At 48.9% G+C, this 18,426-nt stretch overlaps 2 protein-coding genes across 11 annotated transcripts in view; both read left to right on the top strand.

Moving 5' to 3' along the window:
- Positions 1 to 17,860, top strand: part of ankfn1 (ankyrin repeat and fibronectin type III domain containing 1) — a 73,142-nt gene extending 55,282 nt beyond the window's left edge. For 8 of the 10 annotated variants that reach the window (XM_037080367.1, XM_037080369.1, XM_037080370.1 and 5 more), the window contains 4 exons: positions 5,140 to 5,362; positions 5,435 to 5,627; positions 6,151 to 6,935; positions 7,360 to 8,156. In XM_037080367.1, coding sequence (XP_036936262.1) covers positions 5,140 to 5,362; positions 5,435 to 5,627; positions 6,151 to 6,922 — 1,188 coding nt within the window. In that variant the 3' untranslated portion in view covers positions 6,923 to 6,935; positions 7,360 to 8,156. Of the gene's footprint in view, positions 1 to 5,139; positions 5,363 to 5,434; positions 5,628 to 6,150; positions 6,936 to 7,359; positions 8,157 to 14,013; positions 14,691 to 17,830 lie in introns of those variants that run through there. The other 2 variants (XM_037080375.1, XM_037080374.1) reach the window with 2 other exon arrangements.
- On the top strand, positions 14,526 to 15,923 carry nog3 (noggin 3). Its single transcript, XM_037080389.1, has 2 exons — positions 14,526 to 14,597; positions 14,718 to 15,923. The coding sequence occupies exon 2, from the start codon at positions 14,819 to 14,821 to the stop codon at positions 15,488 to 15,490; it is 672 nt and encodes a 223-aa protein (XP_036936284.1). The 5' UTR covers positions 14,526 to 14,597; positions 14,718 to 14,818; the 3' UTR covers positions 15,491 to 15,923.
- Positions 17,861 to 18,426: the final 566 nt, after the last annotated feature.

Genomic DNA, 18,426 nt, shown 5'->3' with positions numbered 1-18,426 from the left:
CTCTGAGATCAGTTTGAGTCCATCAGAGAAGATTTGAACTCATCTCTGTTTCAATATGATTTTACTTCATATCCAGAAAAATGTCATTAAAAAGCTCAAGGCAGCGTGACACCAAACAAGTAGAGTCGCTAATCCACTCTGAGGCGTTTATTGCTGCAGTAAAGTGAAACTGCAGCGATGATCAGCCGTCACAGAGCCGCAAGTATGAGAGTGAACTGGCCTCTCTGAAGAGCTCGCCGCCGCCGCCGCTAATGGAGGCCGACCACAGAACCACAAGCGTCCTCCGATCAGTGTGTGTGTGTGTGTGTGTGTGTGTGTGTGTGTAACCAGCTGTCTAGCTTTCTGTCTGCCATTTTAAAGCTTGGAAAAAAGTGGCCCCCCGACCACAAATTGCTCTGAGAGAGAATGTCAGGGGAAAAAATAATACCAATCAGAGCACGTGTGTGTGTGTGTGTGTGTGTGTGTGTGTGTGTGTGTGTGTGTGTGTGTGTGAAGGGCAGAGTGTGAAAAGGTCCAGCCATCTGTCAGCTCAGACTGGTATCCTTGTGAGGATAGCAGACGCAGCAGACGCAGCAGACGCAGCAGACGCAGCAGACGCACGACGTCCTCGATTCAAACAACGATGTCACGATTCTGAATTGTGCAAAAACTGTCTGAAGGTCTAAAACTCAGATGAAAATAATGAATATTCTCTGAAATCAGCTTCACTATGTAGAAAGTCACGACTTCTTTCACACATCTGTTTCCTGAGAGAGTTCTCAGATTCAAGGTCTCCACTTGACAAACATCGCTTCACTTCACTTGATTTGTAAATGTCTCTAACTGTCCACAGTTTTTCAAAATGAAATAGAAAGAATATCGTCAGTTCTCACTCACACAAATCCTGCTGATTTTACAGACGTCTGTTCTGTACAAGAACAAACTCACAAATCTTTACACTTCAAATGAGTTGGTCCTCACACACACACACACACACACACACACAGTGCCTCAGCTTGTGTAACCTGGGAGGTCCTGACTGTGTGTGTGTGTGTGTGTGTGTGTGTGTGTGTGTGTGTGTGTGTGTGAGGATGACGTGATGCGTCTAATTGGACAGTTTGTTTAGACTCCCCACATGTTGATGCAGCGACGCCTTGTCTGCAGCCTTCTTCTTCGCTCCGTCTTCATCCGTCTGCGATCAGCTTCATTTTATCATCACAAAGAGCCGATCAATGTGTTTTTATGTAAATTGAATTAGATTTCTACTAATTAATGTTTTATGATGTTGACAGTCAGTCAAACTTTATTCAAAGTCTCCTGAAGAAGCAGAAGTGGAACAAAAGTCTCAATCACCTCAAACATGACGCACGTCTGGAAAAGATGTTTAAACTCCGTCATTAAACATCAGTCAGGTTTAATATTAAAACTCAATGAGAGCTTAACATTTAAATTAAATCACAATTCAGTCATTTTGAGAGAAAAGCATCAGATATTCTCTAACAAGACTCTCAGGCCGTCCACACCAGAAGCATGTGAGCCGTAACGCAGCAGCTGATCTGTCGCTGAGTCACGTTAATGTTAAAGCTCTGCAGACCGTTTGGCCACATGTTGCAGGTTCGTTCTTGATGTGTAATTAGGAGCCTGATAGATGTTACAGTCTATCATATCATCAGTTAGCTGACAGAAAAGAGAAGAACCAGTATGAGAAGCACTTGACTGTGTGTCCACTGCTGAGCCGATGAGTTCTCACAGTTCATCCTGAGGGGAACATGATCGTCTGAACCACATCTCATTGATCCGATCAGACGTCTCTGATCTCCGTCTGACGCTCACATTACAAACTCTCAGATTAAAGAGGACAGATACAGCTCGAGTCCGTCCCTGGTCCACCCCATGTCTTCGTCTCCACGCTGGCGTCACGTCGAGCGGCCGCTGACGGGAACTGATGCAGTGAAACTCACACTGAGGTTTGTGGGAAGTGACGCTGAGCAGGCGAGCTGCTGGAGCTGCAGTCTGTCCTTGGAAACGTCTGTGAATCCATCTGTGTCTGACTTTGTCTTAAATCATGAGGCAGTGAAGCTGCTGTCAGACGCTCCTCTGGAAAGTTCCTTCTGTCGTGTCCGGGCGTCGTATCGAGGCTGCAGTACGTTTAAACCATCACACTGAATCTTCCTCTGAGCAGCACCATGAACCTCCTCACAGTCTGATCACAGTCTGAGGACTCTCTCTGTTTGTCTGCTCACTTCTGTCTCGTGCATCTTTTCTACCTTTTCTGAAAGAAGCACTTTCTCCAAAGGAAGAAGATGTTTGATGTCACTGAAGTGATGCTGAGTGGAGCTCCTCTGTCTGCTGCTTTTCTCCCAGACTTCAGTCAGATATCTGGTCCCAGCAGCGATGAAGCGTTGTGACTGCAGCTCGGATTCTGACTGTGCTTTTGGACCGAACACAGCAAGGATCTTAGAGGCCACACAGTTTAGTAAAGAGGTGATTAGACATGAACAAACCAGCACGAGTGGACAGAGAAAGATCCGACAGCAGCGTCAGGTTTAGATCCTGATGTAATCTGTTCAGCAGGTATCAGAGCGGTGTCACCTGATGTCACAACACTTTCAGGCTGGAGGCAGCAACATGGAGAAAACACACCAACAACAGCAGGAGGAGAGACAACATGTCTGCAGACGGCACAGGACCATCTGATGGGATTAAAAAGAAGTGTGATTCTTTTACTCTGGAAATAAAGGCAGATAATAGAGGAATCAACAGAAATGAGACTTCATGATGCTTTAAAGATGCAGAAACATCTAGTTCCATCTCTTTTACTAAATATATAATGAAATATATCTGTAATGATTCTTTAGTTCTTCTAGTTTCTGTTAAATGAGCTGAATCATTTAACTGGAGAATCAAATTGATCACTGACAGAAATGTTCAAATATCCCATATCAACGTTCAGGCAGTCAGACAGACAAACAGTCAGTCAAACAGACAGTCAGTCAGACAGACAGACAGACAGTCAGACAGACAGTCAGACAGTCAGACAGACAGACAGTCAGTCAGACAGACAGTCAGACAGTCAGTCAGACAGTCAGGCAGACAGACAGACAGTCAGACAGTCAGTCAGACAGATAGTCAGTCTGACAGGCAGACAGACAGACAGTCAGACAGTCAGTCAGACAGACAGTCAGTCAGACAGGCAGACAGACAGTCAGACAGACAGTCAGGCAGACAAACAGTCAGTCAAACAGACAGTCAGTCAGACAGACAGTCAGACAGTCAGACAGACAGACAGTCAGTCAGACAGACAGTCAGACAGTCAGTCAGACAGTCAGGCAGACAGACAGACAGTCAGACAGTAAGTCAGACAGACAGTCAGTCAGACAGGCAGACAGACAGACAGTCAGACAGTCAGTCAGACAGACAGTCAGTCAGACAGGCAGACAGACAGTCAGACAGACAGTCAGACAGACAGACAGTCAGACAGACAGACAGACAGACAGACAGACAGTCAGACAGACAGTCAGGCAGACAGACAGACAGACAGACAGACAGACAGACAGTCAGACAGACAGTCAGGCAGACAGACAGACAGACAGACAGACAGACAGACAGACAGACAGTCAGGCAGGCAGGCAGGCAGGCAGGCAGGCAGACAGACAGTCAGGCAGACAGACAGACAGACAGACAGGCAGACAGACAGTCAGACAGACAGTCAGACAGACAGACAGTCAGACAGACAGACAGACAGACAGACAGTCAGACAGACAGTCAGACAGACAGACAGACAGACAGACAGACAGACAGACAGTCAGTCAGACAGACAGACAGACAGTCAGACAGACAGGCAGACAGACAGTCAGACAGACAGTCAGACAGACAGACAGACAGACAGACAGTCAGACAGACAGTCAGGCAGACAGACAGACAGACAGACAGACAGACAGTCAGTCAGGCAGGCAGACAGACAGTCAGACAGACAGTCAGACAGACAGACAGACAGACAGACAGTCAGTCAGACAGTCAGACAGACAGTCAGACAGACAGACAGTCAGACAGACAGTCAGACAGACAGACAGACAGACAGACAGTCAGGCAGACAGACAGACAGACAGACAGACAGACAGACAGACAGACAGTCAGGCAGGCAGGCAGGCAGGCAGGCAGGCAGGCAGACAGACAGACAGACAGACAGACAGACAGTCAGTCAGACAGTCAGACAGACAGACAGACAGACAGACAGACAGTCAGACAGACAGACAGACAGACAGGCTGATGCTAACGTGTGTGTTGGTAAACACAGCGGCTGCCTCCCTCTGTGGGACGATCAGGAATCTCCTCCACAGTTTTTCTCCCGACAGACTCTCGCTCTGCTGTCGCAGCCTCGGCATTCTTTCCAGCCGAGTCATCGCTGCTGTCAGTCTCCCTGCTGTGTGTGTGTGTGTGTGTGTGTGTGTGTGTGTGTGTGTGTGTGTGTGTGTGTGTGTGTGGCACTCCTGCTTTCTGTCAGACAATCAGCTAATTGCTGCTTCAGGTTTTGTCACGCTTCATTCTCTTCAAAACCAAACACACACTCACACACATTTTCACCCCCTCACCTTTTACTCTCATTTGAATCAGAACACAGAAGTCGTATCTAATACGTTTAAATGTGTTCAGATGAAACAACATCAGATTCTTAAAGGTTCTGGTTCAGACCTGCTCGGATTGTGTCATGAGATGATTTTTGTTGTTGTCAGAAGTGATGTCCTGTGCTTTTAAAGTTTCAAATCTAAAATTAAACTTCCGGAGATGAAGTCGAATCAAACAGAAAATGACAGTGAAGTCAAGAAATATTTCATTATGGGCTAATAAAACTGTTTTCAAACATTTTATTTTTAAATGCATTGACGGCGCTGACATCGCGGTGCTCTTCAGATATCATTTGTGACGAAGTACAAACCGAGTCATCATGTTCACATCTGCAGACCTGCAGCTCCAAAACAAACGTGCAAAATGAAAACCTGACGTGTTCAAATGTCTGTCTGAGTCACGTGAGAACCAGAAGACAAATAAAACAACGTGTCATCTGCGTAGAGACGGACTGCCAGTTGTTCAGGGACAGACTCGATCACAGATCAAGACTGTGAGTTTGAATCCAGCCTCTCTGTGTTTGTCGCTCTGCAGCAGCTGGACGAGATGCGTCGAGATCTCCGCTGGATCACGGACGCGCTGCAGTACGCTCGCTACAAGCAGCCTCGCGGCGGCGTCCCCATCAACTGCCTGGTGGACGCCAACGCTCCAGACAGCGACTCCAGCCAGCAGAAAACTGACTCCACCTCGTCCACCATGGACTACCTGCCCACACCTTCGCCCTCACCTGAGCTCCGCAGACGGAAAGCCATCAGCGGTGAGTCGTCACTCGAGAGCTTTAGATGTGAACGTGTTCCTCAGGAACAAACTGACGCTTTCTGTCTGACAGACTCTCTGCTGGGTTCCGATGAAGACGGGTCCTCGGAGGTTTTCCTTCCAACGGACAGCGACTACGACTCCAGCGATGCCCTGAGCCCCCGCGAGCTGGACCTGCTCTACTCCCCGGCCCAGGACCTGGCCCAGCAGGCTGTGCACTCGCTGGGCGGCAGCGCTCCAGATGTGCTGCAGATCCACGAGCTCAGGTGACGTTTGTTCAGGAGACGCTGATCTGAACAGAGTTCATGTTCAAAGTGTTTATTGTCATTATTATTATTATATTATTGTTGTTATTGTTGTTGAATATATATTAATTGTACTCTGTCGACATGCACGTGTCTCTGTCGGCAGAGTACAAATGAAAATATACAATAACAACAATAATGATAATATTATTAATAATAATAATAATAATAATAATAATAATAAGTGTTGTAACTAAACAATGTTCAGTAACATTTTCCTGTCGTCCAGTCCGTCTGCACACATCGTCACAGCTTCACATTAATCCTCGACGACCAGAACAATGTTTTGGATCCGCTTCGTTCATCTCCTCACACATGATTAGACTGAGCAGAACCAGAAGTTTCAGTCGGGCTTGTTTAAAGTCCACAGTACACGTCAGTGTGACAGACGTCCTCTAAGTGAAGTCTCAGATCCGCCTCAGGACTGTTGGAGACAATCTGGGTTTAAATGTGTCTAACTGAGCCGTGTCCTCCCGTCTCTCAGGTACAGCATCTGCCCGCCCACAGACCTCCCCCTCTCCCCGGGGGTGAAGGATCCTGGATCTAAAGATGCTCCCCTCTCCTCACCCCTCCTCCCCCTCTCTCCGTCTCCATCCAAAGACTTCCCGCTCTCACCCTCCCTCTCCAGGACCTTCCCCACCTCTCCGTCCATGCCCCTGTCCCCCAGGTTCTCCAAAGACCTGCCCCTGTCCCTCCCCCTGTCCCCGGCACTGTCTGACACCACCAGGACTCTGGAGGGCCTCTCCCTCTCCAGGAGCCACCACGAGGGCGTGGCTCCCCTCAGGGCCCTCACCAACCCTCCCGCCAAACGCAAACTTCTCTCCAGGAGCCACCGGGGCCAGTACTTCAGCGGGCCCCAGCGCTGGCTCCGGGGCCACAGCAGCGAGACCCACAGCGGATCTTTATCAGAGGGCGTCTACACCAAGCAGCCCGACCCCGACCTGCCTCCGCCCGGGGACCTGCCCTCCACCTACGTGAGCCACGCCTCCTGCATCCTGGAGAGCCGCAAGGGCCGACAGCGGGAGCCGCGGCCCCACGTCCGCCGGATCTTTGTGGAGCCCTGTAAGCTGGAGGGGAGGGGCCAGGAGGAGGAGCAGGGCGGAGACACAGCAGAGGCTGCAGGCGTGTCGGTGGTCGTGGCACAGGTGGAGTCAGGAGGTGAGGGGGAGGAGCCAGAGGGAGCCTCCACACAGGAAGTAGACTCAGACGACCAAACCAACGCCCAAGTGTCAGAGATCCTGAGCAGCACGCTGTAGAGAGCAGCAGCAGGTCAGTCACAGTCCAGTCTGATTCTACTGCTCAGAACCGGTGAAACATGTTTTACACTCTGACACTCAGTCGGCTGCGTCCTCTGTGCAGGAGACGATGCTCCACAGTTCATGTCCCACCTTCAGCTCCAGCAACATAAATTAAGTTTGAACAAACCTGTGAAACAGTGAGTTCAGGCTGAGGATGTGTTGTGGGTGAAGGCTGTAAAAGTCCGATTTGTTCTGTCTGCTGGTACAAATGAAGAATTCTAACTAGTGAGATTAACCACCAACATGAACGTGATTCTGGAGTCAGAGACAAAATCGTGGAACGTGTAAAAACTTCAGAGCAGAAAGAAAAATGACTCAACTTTAGATGAAGTCGTAGTGATCAGCTGTTCATCTCTCTCTCTCTCTCTCTCTCTCTCTCTGTCTCTCTACCACAGTGCTGATTGGCCGAGCCCTCAGACCTCCTCAGACTGTAAACCAAACTAAAGTTGCTGGTTCAACTCTGCCAAGCCTCAGACCCACGGCATCGACTGTTACAAAGAGAATTATCAATGCAACAACAACAAACGGAGTTCCCGACAGGAACTTTGACCACTTTGACCAAAAACAGTCGGTTTGATTGATTTTCTTCCTCGTTCAGCTCGACTTCATCAAACTCTGCAGTCGAGTCGCTGGACGAGTTCTTCTCCTGGCGGCCGTCTTCAGACTGAGATTCTCCTGGAGCCTGAAGTGAATGTTTGCTGCCGTCTCCTCCTCCATGTGTTCCTGAGCTGCTCCTGTCGGGTCTCAGCGTGGTCGGATCAACCTGTGGTCAGTTTAAACAGAGAGATGATATATATTTCAATATGATTCCTGAGAAACACGCGAGCTGCCTCAGAACTATTTTTATAGTGTCGGATCACAGATGTGCTATTTTAACTGTGTTTTGTTGGCATGAAGTGTCGGTCCGGTCTGTGCCTCCTGCTGGTTCAGCATGAAGACATCAGGGGGTTCTGGTCGGGGAGTCGGACTCGCGCGGTGTTTGTGTCGTGCTGTCGTGTTGACTTCCTGCTCCTGTGTTTCATGTTCTGGGTTCACTTTTATTACGAGCACTAACCTTGTTCTCCCTGTGGACTCTGTCTGAACACTTTCTTTCAACATGTATGCACGGTATTTTAAAAGTGTTTTTAATGTTTGCACATTGCAATTATGGAATAAAAGCTAATTAAATATATTTGATGCAACTGGGCATTAACTGTGGCAGCTTCTGTCATCCCTGACTGTACGAAGGTCGTTAACTGTCCTCTGAAGTGTCGACGATGAAGACGAGAATATCAATCAGCAGGCTGTTTGTCTGAATGTGTAGCACTGATACTGCAGTACAACCTGACACGCAGTAACTGTACACACACTACTACACATCTGTACTGCAGGCGCCTCTTCATGTGACGGACAGAAACATGTTTACTTGCTTTTTAGAGGAGAGTTAAGAAGGTTTATATCAGAATCATTTCAAGCATTTTATTCAGCAACCAAAAACTTAAACGGGCTCCTCGGAGCTCGTCAGCGAGGCCGCGAGGTGCACGCTAACACTTAGCTTAGCAGCAACAGTGATCAGTGTAAATAACATCTTCTCAAACTTGGGATCTCAGAGCTTCCTCTGATTTTAGCGTTGACTGTTCCTTTAAGTTTGAAGCTAAAGGCGGGAGGTGATTAGCCTAGCTTAGCATGAAGTGGAGTAGCATGTGACATCTTGTTTATTCAACCCAAAAGATGACATAAAGCTTCTGGTCTTGATGCTAAGCTAAGCTAATGTCTTTACTAAACACACATGAGATTGATATCATCTGAACGTCTCATCTGTTGCTTTAATTCTGTTTTGAATGTAGTTATTAAATCTGTAAACTTCATGTTATTAAAGTTTAGTCAACACTTTGATGCTGTCAGACGTTAGCGTGTCGAGCAGCGTCATGTGACTAGACGTCATGATAAACAGTAACAGACCTTCTGTCACGTTCAAACAGTCAGCAGGTCGGTTTAGATCTCACATCCTGTTCACACCCGCCATCAACGTCTGTCCTGTGTGAGCCAATCAGTGCTCAGCTCTCAGCTGTGACCACCGGGACAAACAGAAGAATGTTGAAGAACGAACCAATGATTCACAACGTTTGTTCACTTTCCCCCCCAACAACTCTTAAATCACTACTTTTGTGAAGGGAGTCTGGTGATGCTGTGTTACCGCTTCACACACCTGTGATTGGATGTTGATGGCAGGTCTGAACAGAACTTTAATGTCAGTCCTCAGCAGCTTTGGAGTGTATTAGTCTGTTAATATGAAAAAGGCTTTTATTGTGAAAGGTTAACGAGTTTCCTGTTGGACGGACTCGTCACGTGTCGTCTGTCCGTCTGTCTTCATCGTCCTCCTTCATGTTGTTACCATGGAAACCTAACGACCTTCTCTGTATATTTGGCCTCTCTGGTGTTTTCAGTCAGTCGAGCTGCTGCTCTGAACACGACTGGATGTATTTTACCAACTGAAATAAACGTTGTCTCATGTGGATGTTGTGCACTTAAAGCTGCGAGTCTGTCTGAATGATTCTATTCACTTAATGACAATAAATACATTCTGAAGGTGAAGGTGGACGCTCGTCTTCCTCTGCTCTCGCTCACACAGTGAGTACGGTACCGGGATGACCCAGCAGCCTCCAGCGGGCCGTCGCTCAGCGCCTCGGCTCCGGCTCACAGCTGACGTTACAATCTGACAGCAGCTTGACTTCTGATTGGCTCAGCTTGACTCGCATACCCAGAATGCCTCAGATACGGACGAGGACACAGCGATGACAACTGACTCAGAGACACAACGGTGTCGTTTACACACCGAGCAGCAGAATGTGAAATATTAAGGGCTGGGTTTGTTCGTAATGCAGCAACTCAGACTACACTGTAGAAACACTGCGAGGACGATGCTGAATTTTTGACAGATGAAATGAATGAAACTCTTTTCACTGTCGAGTACTTTCTGGTTTCTTCCACGAGTTGTTTCTTCTCTAAAATGACTGGACTCAAAGATCTTCTCTAAAAATACAACTTGAAACATTTCATCGATTAACCAATCAACACATGATGACTCGTCAGTAAGCCGATGGTATTTTCTCCTGGACATGCGGTCCGGCTCGATCACCACGTCAGAAACACGTACTCTGCTGCAGACTGTGATCACAGCAGCTGTGTGGAGACATCTGATGTTTCTGTTGCTTTAATACTGTGAATCTGTAGAGTAAAAGAACAGTGGAGTACTGGAGTAAACGTACTCCAGAGGGGTCACTTCCTGTCAGCCGCGCTCTCTCCGGTCCGGAGGTGTCGAGGAATCCGGCCGAGCTGCTGCAGCGGTCGTGGACGCCGTGTGGGAGGGTGTGAACCAACTGGAATCTCACGCCACCGCTGGCACCGAGTTCTCCCGCTGGAGCGTCTGCAGCGTTTGTGAGCGTTGGTCCAAACCACAGGACCGCTGCTCGCCGGGCCTCGTGGACCTGAGTCGGTCAGTGAGAACCATCCATTCACCGAGACTGTCAACACACTGACAGGAGAGCAAAGTTCATGTTGCTAAAGCACACCTGACCTCAGAATCAGAACCAAAGTAACAGTATAAATACTCAGTTACTGTACTCCAGTACATGTCTCATGTATCTGTACTCTGACTGTCTCTGAACACCTGAACACATCTGAACTTTCTCCTCCTCTCAGCTTCAGAGTGAGAATGAGACTCAACAATCAACTGTCTTTGTGGTGCGTTCAGGAACAGCTGGGACAAATCCTACTGATTCTACCTTTAAATTTAATAGTCTTTGAATTGTATTAATATGACGTGAGCTTCAGTTAGCTTTGAGCACAAATGTCCTTCAGAGGGAGACTTTTTACTCTGATACTCTGAGTCCATGTCAGAGCCTGAACTCTGTTACTGTACTGGAGGAAACAAGCTGGATCAGAACTTCTACTGTCACCAGAGCCTGTTTTTACTCGAGTACCTGAACGTCTCCTGGAGGACAGGATGAGAGGATGGTGTGTTTACTGAGGAAAATACAGCTCACAATCAGCTGTATCAGCTCTTTGTCAACAGACACATTAACACCTGACAGCCAATCAGCATCCAGTTCAGAAATGACACTCCACCTAACTGTTGTCTCCTTTGTGGTCTGCAGGAAGAAGACGCCTCAACATCTTTATTGAACAGTTAGTCTGGATTTACTGGGTTACAACTGAGATGAATTCTGTATGTCGTGAGCAGGAAACACATCTGGACAAACATCTGCATCTCCACTGAGGACGAGGAAACTGAAATGATAATTCTTCTGCAGAGAGGACGAAGGAGGCTGTGTGTGTGTGTGTGTGTGTGTGTGTGTGTGTGTGTGTGTGTGTGTGTGTGTGTGTGTGTGTCGTCTCTGCCACCTTGAAGCCTTCTCACCCAAATGGACCGTCCAAATTGCCCTGGTTGTCTCACCATCAAAGCCTTCACATCAACAACAAACAGTCGTAATGTCGCCGGGTCACGCAGCGAGCAGCCTGGGAGGCCCTCTGATTGGCTGTGAAGATTAAGCTAACGTCGTACGCTAACATCAGAGGGAACACCAACTGACACACACACACACACACACTGAACTGGACTCGAGTCCCGCCACTGATCCACGGCGCTGGTCCGTATCACTGCTCTGGATAATCAAAGGAAAATGTGATTCAAACCATGTGGACGAGAGTGTCTGCAGGAGAGACGAGCGGGAACACACAGCGTCTTCAGCCGGAGTGGAAGCAGCAGCCGTTTGATGATAAGTGAACGTGACGTAACCAAGCCCGGTGTTTTGATTCTGTACGACTGAACCGGTCAGACAATAAGTTCAGTCTTTGCCTCCACAACACGTCTCTGAAGCTTCACAGTGAAACTGCTTCGAACAGCCTCCAACACGTTGTCACCGGGTCCACTGAGGCCCGAACACCCACCGACACTGTGACAGAAGCTTCTGTATGAGTGTCACAACATCCAGACATGACCCGTCTCAGGGTCGGGGTTTGATCCAGTTGGACCAATAAGTTCTAATGTACTGCAGTTAAACCAGAAGTGAGCCAGCGAATGACACGACCCGGAACATCCTGATATCTTCAAACCAGGGAACATTTCCTTCACCGTCCCTCTGTCTGTCAGTCACATACTGAGGAGGACTTCACACTGAACAGAACCAGAACCAGGCTGCAATGAATAAGATGGAGAGTCTGGAGAGTTTGCAGCGTTCTAATGGACAGAAGAAACATGAGTCGTCTCCATCAGCTCGTCTGCAGGAGGAGGCGACTGCAGCACCTCCAGGGTCAGTCAGACGGAGGCTGAGGAGCAGCTAGCAGCTGTTAGCTTAGCATCAGTGTTTCAGCATCACTACATGTCTCTGAGTCAGCGTACACACTCACAGTTTCACAGGTTTTCAGTAAAATGCCTCCAAAAGCATCAGAAATGAGAAAATCTTTAATGCATTGGATTCAGGACCCCACAGAGGCCGTCTGGACCCTCGGGGCTCGGCGGTGACTTTTCCTGGAACCTGAACGCCTCTGAATCCATCCCAGCGTGACCTGGAGTCCCTGCGGGTCGGTTCTGTGACCCCGATATGGAAGTGAAGGATAAAAGGTTTACAGAGAGAGAGGAAGTCTTATCGGAGCCGCTGACTTCCTCTCCACAGAGATATGACAGTTTAGCGGCGCCCGTCACACAGTCACGTCAGCGGGCCAGAAAATTACCCACAACTCCTTTTAAACAGCGGGTGGGGGGGGGGGGGTCTGAATCTGACTCTGAGCTCTCACGCTGCGAGGCTTCAGAGTCATGATGACTCTGTCGTGTTTCAGCTGGCGGACGTTCTGATCCAGTTCTCTGCAGCAAGCCGGGTCAGCTGTCACCTGTCAGCTTCCAACCTTCATCTACTGCAAATAAAGCAGCTGCACGGCCACTGTTAAAGGAACAGTTCACCCAGAAACTAACTCCAGCTCCTGCAGAGCCGGAGCTGGAGGAGTAAACACCCACAGCTCAGCTGAGCAGCTCCAGAGTCCAGCTGAGCAGCTCCAGAGTCCAGCTGAGCAGCTCCAGAGTCCAGCTGAGCAGCTCCAGAGTCCAGCTGAGCAGCTCCAGAGTCCAGCTCGTGTTCTTTACGTCAGTTTGGATCTCGGTGCTGACAGAGACGTGGACTGGTCCTTTAAAACCACCCTGGATGTTTCAGTGACAGTCGGGCTGAAAGTTTCCTCTGACACACCTGAGACTGATGTGTGTTCATCACCTCCATCACCTCCATCACCTCCATCACCTCCATCACCTCCATCACCTCCATCACCTCATCACCTCCTCCTCCATCACCTCCTCCTCCATCACCTCCATCACCTCCATCACCTCCTCCTCCGTCACCTCCATCACCTCCATCACCTCCTCCTCCATCACCTCCATCACCTCCATCACCTCCTCCTCCATCACCTCCATCACCTCATCACCTCCTCCTCCATCACCTCCATCACCTCCTCCTCCATCACCTCCATCACCTCCATCATCTCCTCCTCCATCACCTCCATCACCTCCATCACCTCCATCACCTCCTCCTCCATCACCTCCATCAACTCCATCACCTCCATCACCTCCTCCTCCATCACCTCCAACACCTCCTCCTCCATCACCTCCATCACCTCCATCACCTCCATCACCTCCTCCATCACCTCCATCACCTCCTCCTCCATCACCTCCATCACCTCCATCACCTCCATCACCTCCTCCTCCATCACCTCCTCCATCACCTCCATCACCTCCATCACCTCCATCACCTCCTCCTCCATCACCTCCTCCATCACCTCCATCACCTCCATCACCTCCTCCTCCATCACCTCCTCCATCACCTCCTCCTGAATGTACTTAGTTACTTTCCATCACTGACTTCAAGTTGATTTTTCTGATGATGTAGTTTTACTCACAGTGAAATACTGAAGATAGTGACTCATCAGTGTGTGTGTGTGTGTGTGTGTGTGTGTGTGTGTGTGTGTGTGTGTGTGTGTGTGTGTGTGTGTGTGTGTGTGTGTGTGTGTGTGTTTTGGCGGGACAGGGGGAGTCTCTCTCTCTCTGCAGGGTTACATCACCGCCCCGCTGCATGTTGGGCTGCAGTCTGAGGCGGCTTCACTTCAGTCTGCAGCAGGAGAACCAGAGGAGGCGGCAGGAGGACCAGAGGAGGCGGCAGGAGGACCAGAGGAGGCGGCAGGAGAACCAGAGGAGGCGGCAGGAGGACCAGAGGAGGCGGCAGGAGAACCAGAGGAGGCGGCAGGAGGACCAGAGGAGGCGGCAGGAGGACCAGAGGAGGCGGCAGGAGGACCAGAGGAGGCGGCAGGAGAACTACAGGAGGCGGCAGCAACATGCGGACTGGGATCAGCGAGCCGCCGGCCGCTCAGCTGTCTCACCCGGACCTGCTGACCCGGGGCTGAGTCCGTCTTTTCTCAGGCGGGGACCCGGATCATGGACTGTGAGGTCCCCCTTCTCCTGGTCCCGCTCTCTCTCTCTGCTCCGCCAGCAGCGGAAAGTTTCTGAGAAGTTGTGCAGCGTCGCGCCGCGGTTCTTCCCCCGGTGCGTCTGCTGCGCGCTCGGCACAAACTTGGATAAGTTCCCTCCAGCCTGACGCTCCTAGGGAGACCCGACCCGGTTCCCTGTGGGAGTCCCGACCCTGTTCCCTGTGGGAGTCCCGACCCGGTTCCCTGTGGGAGTCCCGACCCTGTTCCCTGTGGGAGTCCCGACCCGGTTCCCTGTGGGAGTCCCGACCCTGTTCCCTGTGGGAGTCCCGACCCTGTTCCCTGTGGGAGTCCCGACCCTGTTCCCTGTGGGAGGATCACCCGGACCCGGGCCTGTCCGCGGTGGACAGGATGGATAACTCGTGGTGCGTCCTGGCTCTGTGTATGCTCGTGCTCTCTCTGGGCTTCAGGATCGAGGAGGGCACGTGCCAACACTACTATCTGCTGCGGCCCATTCCCAGTGACACTCTGCCCATAGTGGAGCTAAAAGAGGACCCGGACCCGGTGCTGGACCCCCGGGAGAAGGACCTGAACGAGACGGAGCTGAGGAGCGCGCTGGGCAGCCACTTCGACCCGCACTTCATGTCCGTGCCCCCGCCGGAGGACCGGTACGCGGGGAGCGAGGACGGGAGCGAAGCGGAGCTGCGGCAGAAGCTGTCCGGAGCGATGCCCAAAGAGATCCGGGCCATGGAGTTCGAGGTCCAGCACGGCAAGAAGCAGAAGCCGAGCAGGAAGCTGCGGAGGAGGCTGCAGCTGTGGCTGTGGTCGTACGCCCTCTGCCCGGTGGTTCACGCCTGGAACGACCTGGGCAGCCGGTTCTGGCCGCGCTACGTGAAGACGGGCAGCTGCTACAATAAGCGGTCCTGTTCGGTCCCAGAAGGGATGTTCTGCAAACCCGCCAAATCGACTCATTTCACCATCCTGCGATGGCGCTGCCTGCAGAAAAAGGGGGGTCTGAAATGCGCCTGGATACCGGTCCAGTACCCGGTGGTGTCAGAGTGCAAGTGCTCCTGTCAGAACTGAGCCGAACTCTGCTCATTCACACACATGAAGGAGAACATGGACCCGTCCTGGGTCACCGAACTGTCGGACTGCTTCTGTTCTCTGTGAAGTGTAATATTGATATTAATATTAATATATAATAACCTGCATCAGTGAACAGACTCACAGCTGAGATGAGCAGAACGACTCCAACAGAAATGTCTCAGTTTGTTTCGTTGATTTCTGTCTTTTAAAATCCAGTTTTGCTGCAGCAGCATATTTGCTGACATCTGGACGGAACCTGCAGGTCCAGATGTGAGCGATCCTGCTGCAGAACTCAAACAGCAGTTTGATGTTGATTAAAGTTTAATGAGCGTTTGTTAATGACGGTTATTAAAATGTCGCCTGTATATTTGATGCACATGTTGTTTTTATTGTTTCATGACAGAAGTGTGTATAAAGGAACATCATCGGATCTGCTGGGTTTGGTTCTGTTGTAGTTATTTGTTCACACCATGACAGAAATCATTCATGTTGTTCTGATCCAAACTTTTACACAGAATCTGTTCAGACGCTGTCCAATAAACCAGGACACTCAGTGTTTAAACACAACCCAGACTCAGCTGCTGATGGTTCTGATCCAAACATGATGTTTAAAGTGAGAACATCAGTGTTTGTTTGGTCCCAGACAGCAGGTGAAGCTGCAGACAGTTAACAGTTATCAATACAGGCGATCGATCACTTCTGACCTTTATTAGAACTGGATCGTTTGTGGGTCAGAGTCATGATGCTGTGATGTGGCTGCACGAGGGGTTCTGTTGTTTAAATGTGCTGGACAAAATAATAGAAACACGTACAGAAAGTACAACATGCAGTTCAACAGCTGAATTAGACTGTGTGTGTGTGTGTGTGTGTGTGTGTGTGTGTGTGTGTGTGCGTGTGTGTGTGTGCTCATATGAAACGGGTCTGATGTTGTGGTTCTGTTCGGTTTTGTAGTAACAAACATCGACTGAGACGTGTCGACATTCTGTCAGAAACATCCAGTTCTGTCGCTGGGAAACAGATCCAGTGATTTCTCACTGACAAATGTTGGAACACAGTCTCAGACAGTGGTCTCTGGCTCAGTGGTTCCAGGAGTCCAACATCCTGACCTCCAGATACACAGAAGTTCTGATCCAGCTTGTTTCCTCCAGCACAGTAACAGAGTTCAGGCTCTGACATGGACTCAGAGTATCAGAGTAAAAAGTCTCCCTCTGAAGGACATTTGTGCTCAAAGCTAACTGAAGCTCACGTCATATTAATAGAATTCAAAGACTATTAAAGTTAAAGGTAGAATCAGTAGGATTTGTCCCAGCTGTTCCTGAACGCACCACAAAGACAGTTGATTGTTGAGTCTCATTCCCAGGACGTCAAATAGACACATGTTGGGTTGGTAAAGCGTCCCGAGCAGCAACAAAGAGAGAAAATCAGAAACTCTCTGCAGATACGAGACACTAACACGCCTTTTCTCCACATTCCAGCCTCCCTCTCTGTCTGTTTACGGCTTTTACGTCTTTGTCTCGTCTCGCTGCGTCTGATTGGTCCACATCAGTCTGCTGATGTTGGGAAATAACAAGAATCCAGAATTCACCTCAGATGCATCAAACTGAAGTAACGAGGCTGTTCTGAAAATGTGAGGAGGAGAAAGTTCAGGTGTAGAGAGGAGAAGTCACACAGAGACTCAGAGGACACAGACATGAACTGGAGGACAGTAACTGAGTATTTGTACTCTGTTACCTCACCTCTGGGACATATTCAGGACAGCTAACAGGACAGCTAGCTGCACGGCTAACTGAGCTAACTAGATAATGGTAGCTACAGCTAGCAGCAGTTAGCTGGCACTCTGCTGTCTGTTGGGAGGAAACAGCTGGTTGATTCTTACTTAACGCAGCTGTAAGTGATCTGTAACGTTTGTTTATTCTGCATAATGTGTTGTGTGCACATAAAGAATTATTATTATTATTATTATTATTATTATTATTATTATTATTATTATTATTATTATTATTATTATTATTATTATAACGAGCAGTCGATCCAACAGAGATAAACTTAAAAGAGGGAGCTCAAATCTTTATATATTTACCTTCTGTGTGTGTGTGTGTGTGTGTGTGTGTGTGTGTGTGTGTGTGTGTGTGTGTGTGTGTGACAGCTCTGTGATTAAATCATCATGCAGATGAAACAGAGATGATTGACACTGTAAACATCAGATTAGTATCAGTACAGATGAGTTGTTGGATCTTGGCTGTCTGTAATAAAAACAAAAACAAAAAGTTACAAATATTATATTTCCTGTTTTAAATGTTCCATCTTTAAATCTACTTCCTGTCTGGATGACTGTAGAAACAAGGACTCTGAGGACGAGGACCTGCTCACAACCATCATTCTGAGGTAACAGAGACACATGAGTCTCAGTTTCAGGTGATCAGACACAAATGAAAACATCATTTTGAATTTTAGAATTTCCATTTTACGGACTGAACCTTTAAATCTGACTCGACCTTCACTGAGGTCATGTGACGCAGATCAGAGAGGAGGCTGACAGAAGAAGCTGCCCATCATCTGAGTAACTGCCTCCAGTGATGTCACTCAGTGGCTGAGGTGCATTGTGGGTGATGTAGGCAGCAGGTTTACAACAGGAAGAAGAATGTGAGGAATCAAAGGTGATATATCTGTTCTGATGTGTTGACTTCTATTTGTTTTTATTGAGATTATAAACCAACAGACTGCTACTCAAAATCCATTGACTACACTACCCACAATGCACCTCAGTCACTGAGTGACATCACTGGAGGCAGTTTATCAGATGACAGGCATCTTCGTCTGGAGACACTGAAGACTTTACACTACTTTTATTTTACATAACTAGGAGGGTTTAATGGTGGACTTTGACTTATGATCAAGTATTTTTACTCCAGTAAAAGTTCTGATTACTCCTT

Source organism: Acanthopagrus latus, chromosome 20 (assembly GCF_904848185.1).
Source record: "Acanthopagrus latus isolate v.2019 chromosome 20, fAcaLat1.1, whole genome shotgun sequence".
Taxonomy (NCBI): domain Eukaryota; kingdom Metazoa; phylum Chordata; class Actinopteri; order Spariformes; family Sparidae; genus Acanthopagrus; species Acanthopagrus latus.
The sequence above is the reverse complement of the archived record's forward strand: the minus strand, read 5'-3'. Positions and strand labels throughout refer to the sequence as shown.

Excerpts from the sequence above, each read along its gene's own strand:
- nog3 (XM_037080389.1), top strand. The coding sequence starts at position 14,819 with ATGGATAACTCGTGGTGCGTCCTGGCTCTGTGTATGCTCGTGCTCTCT.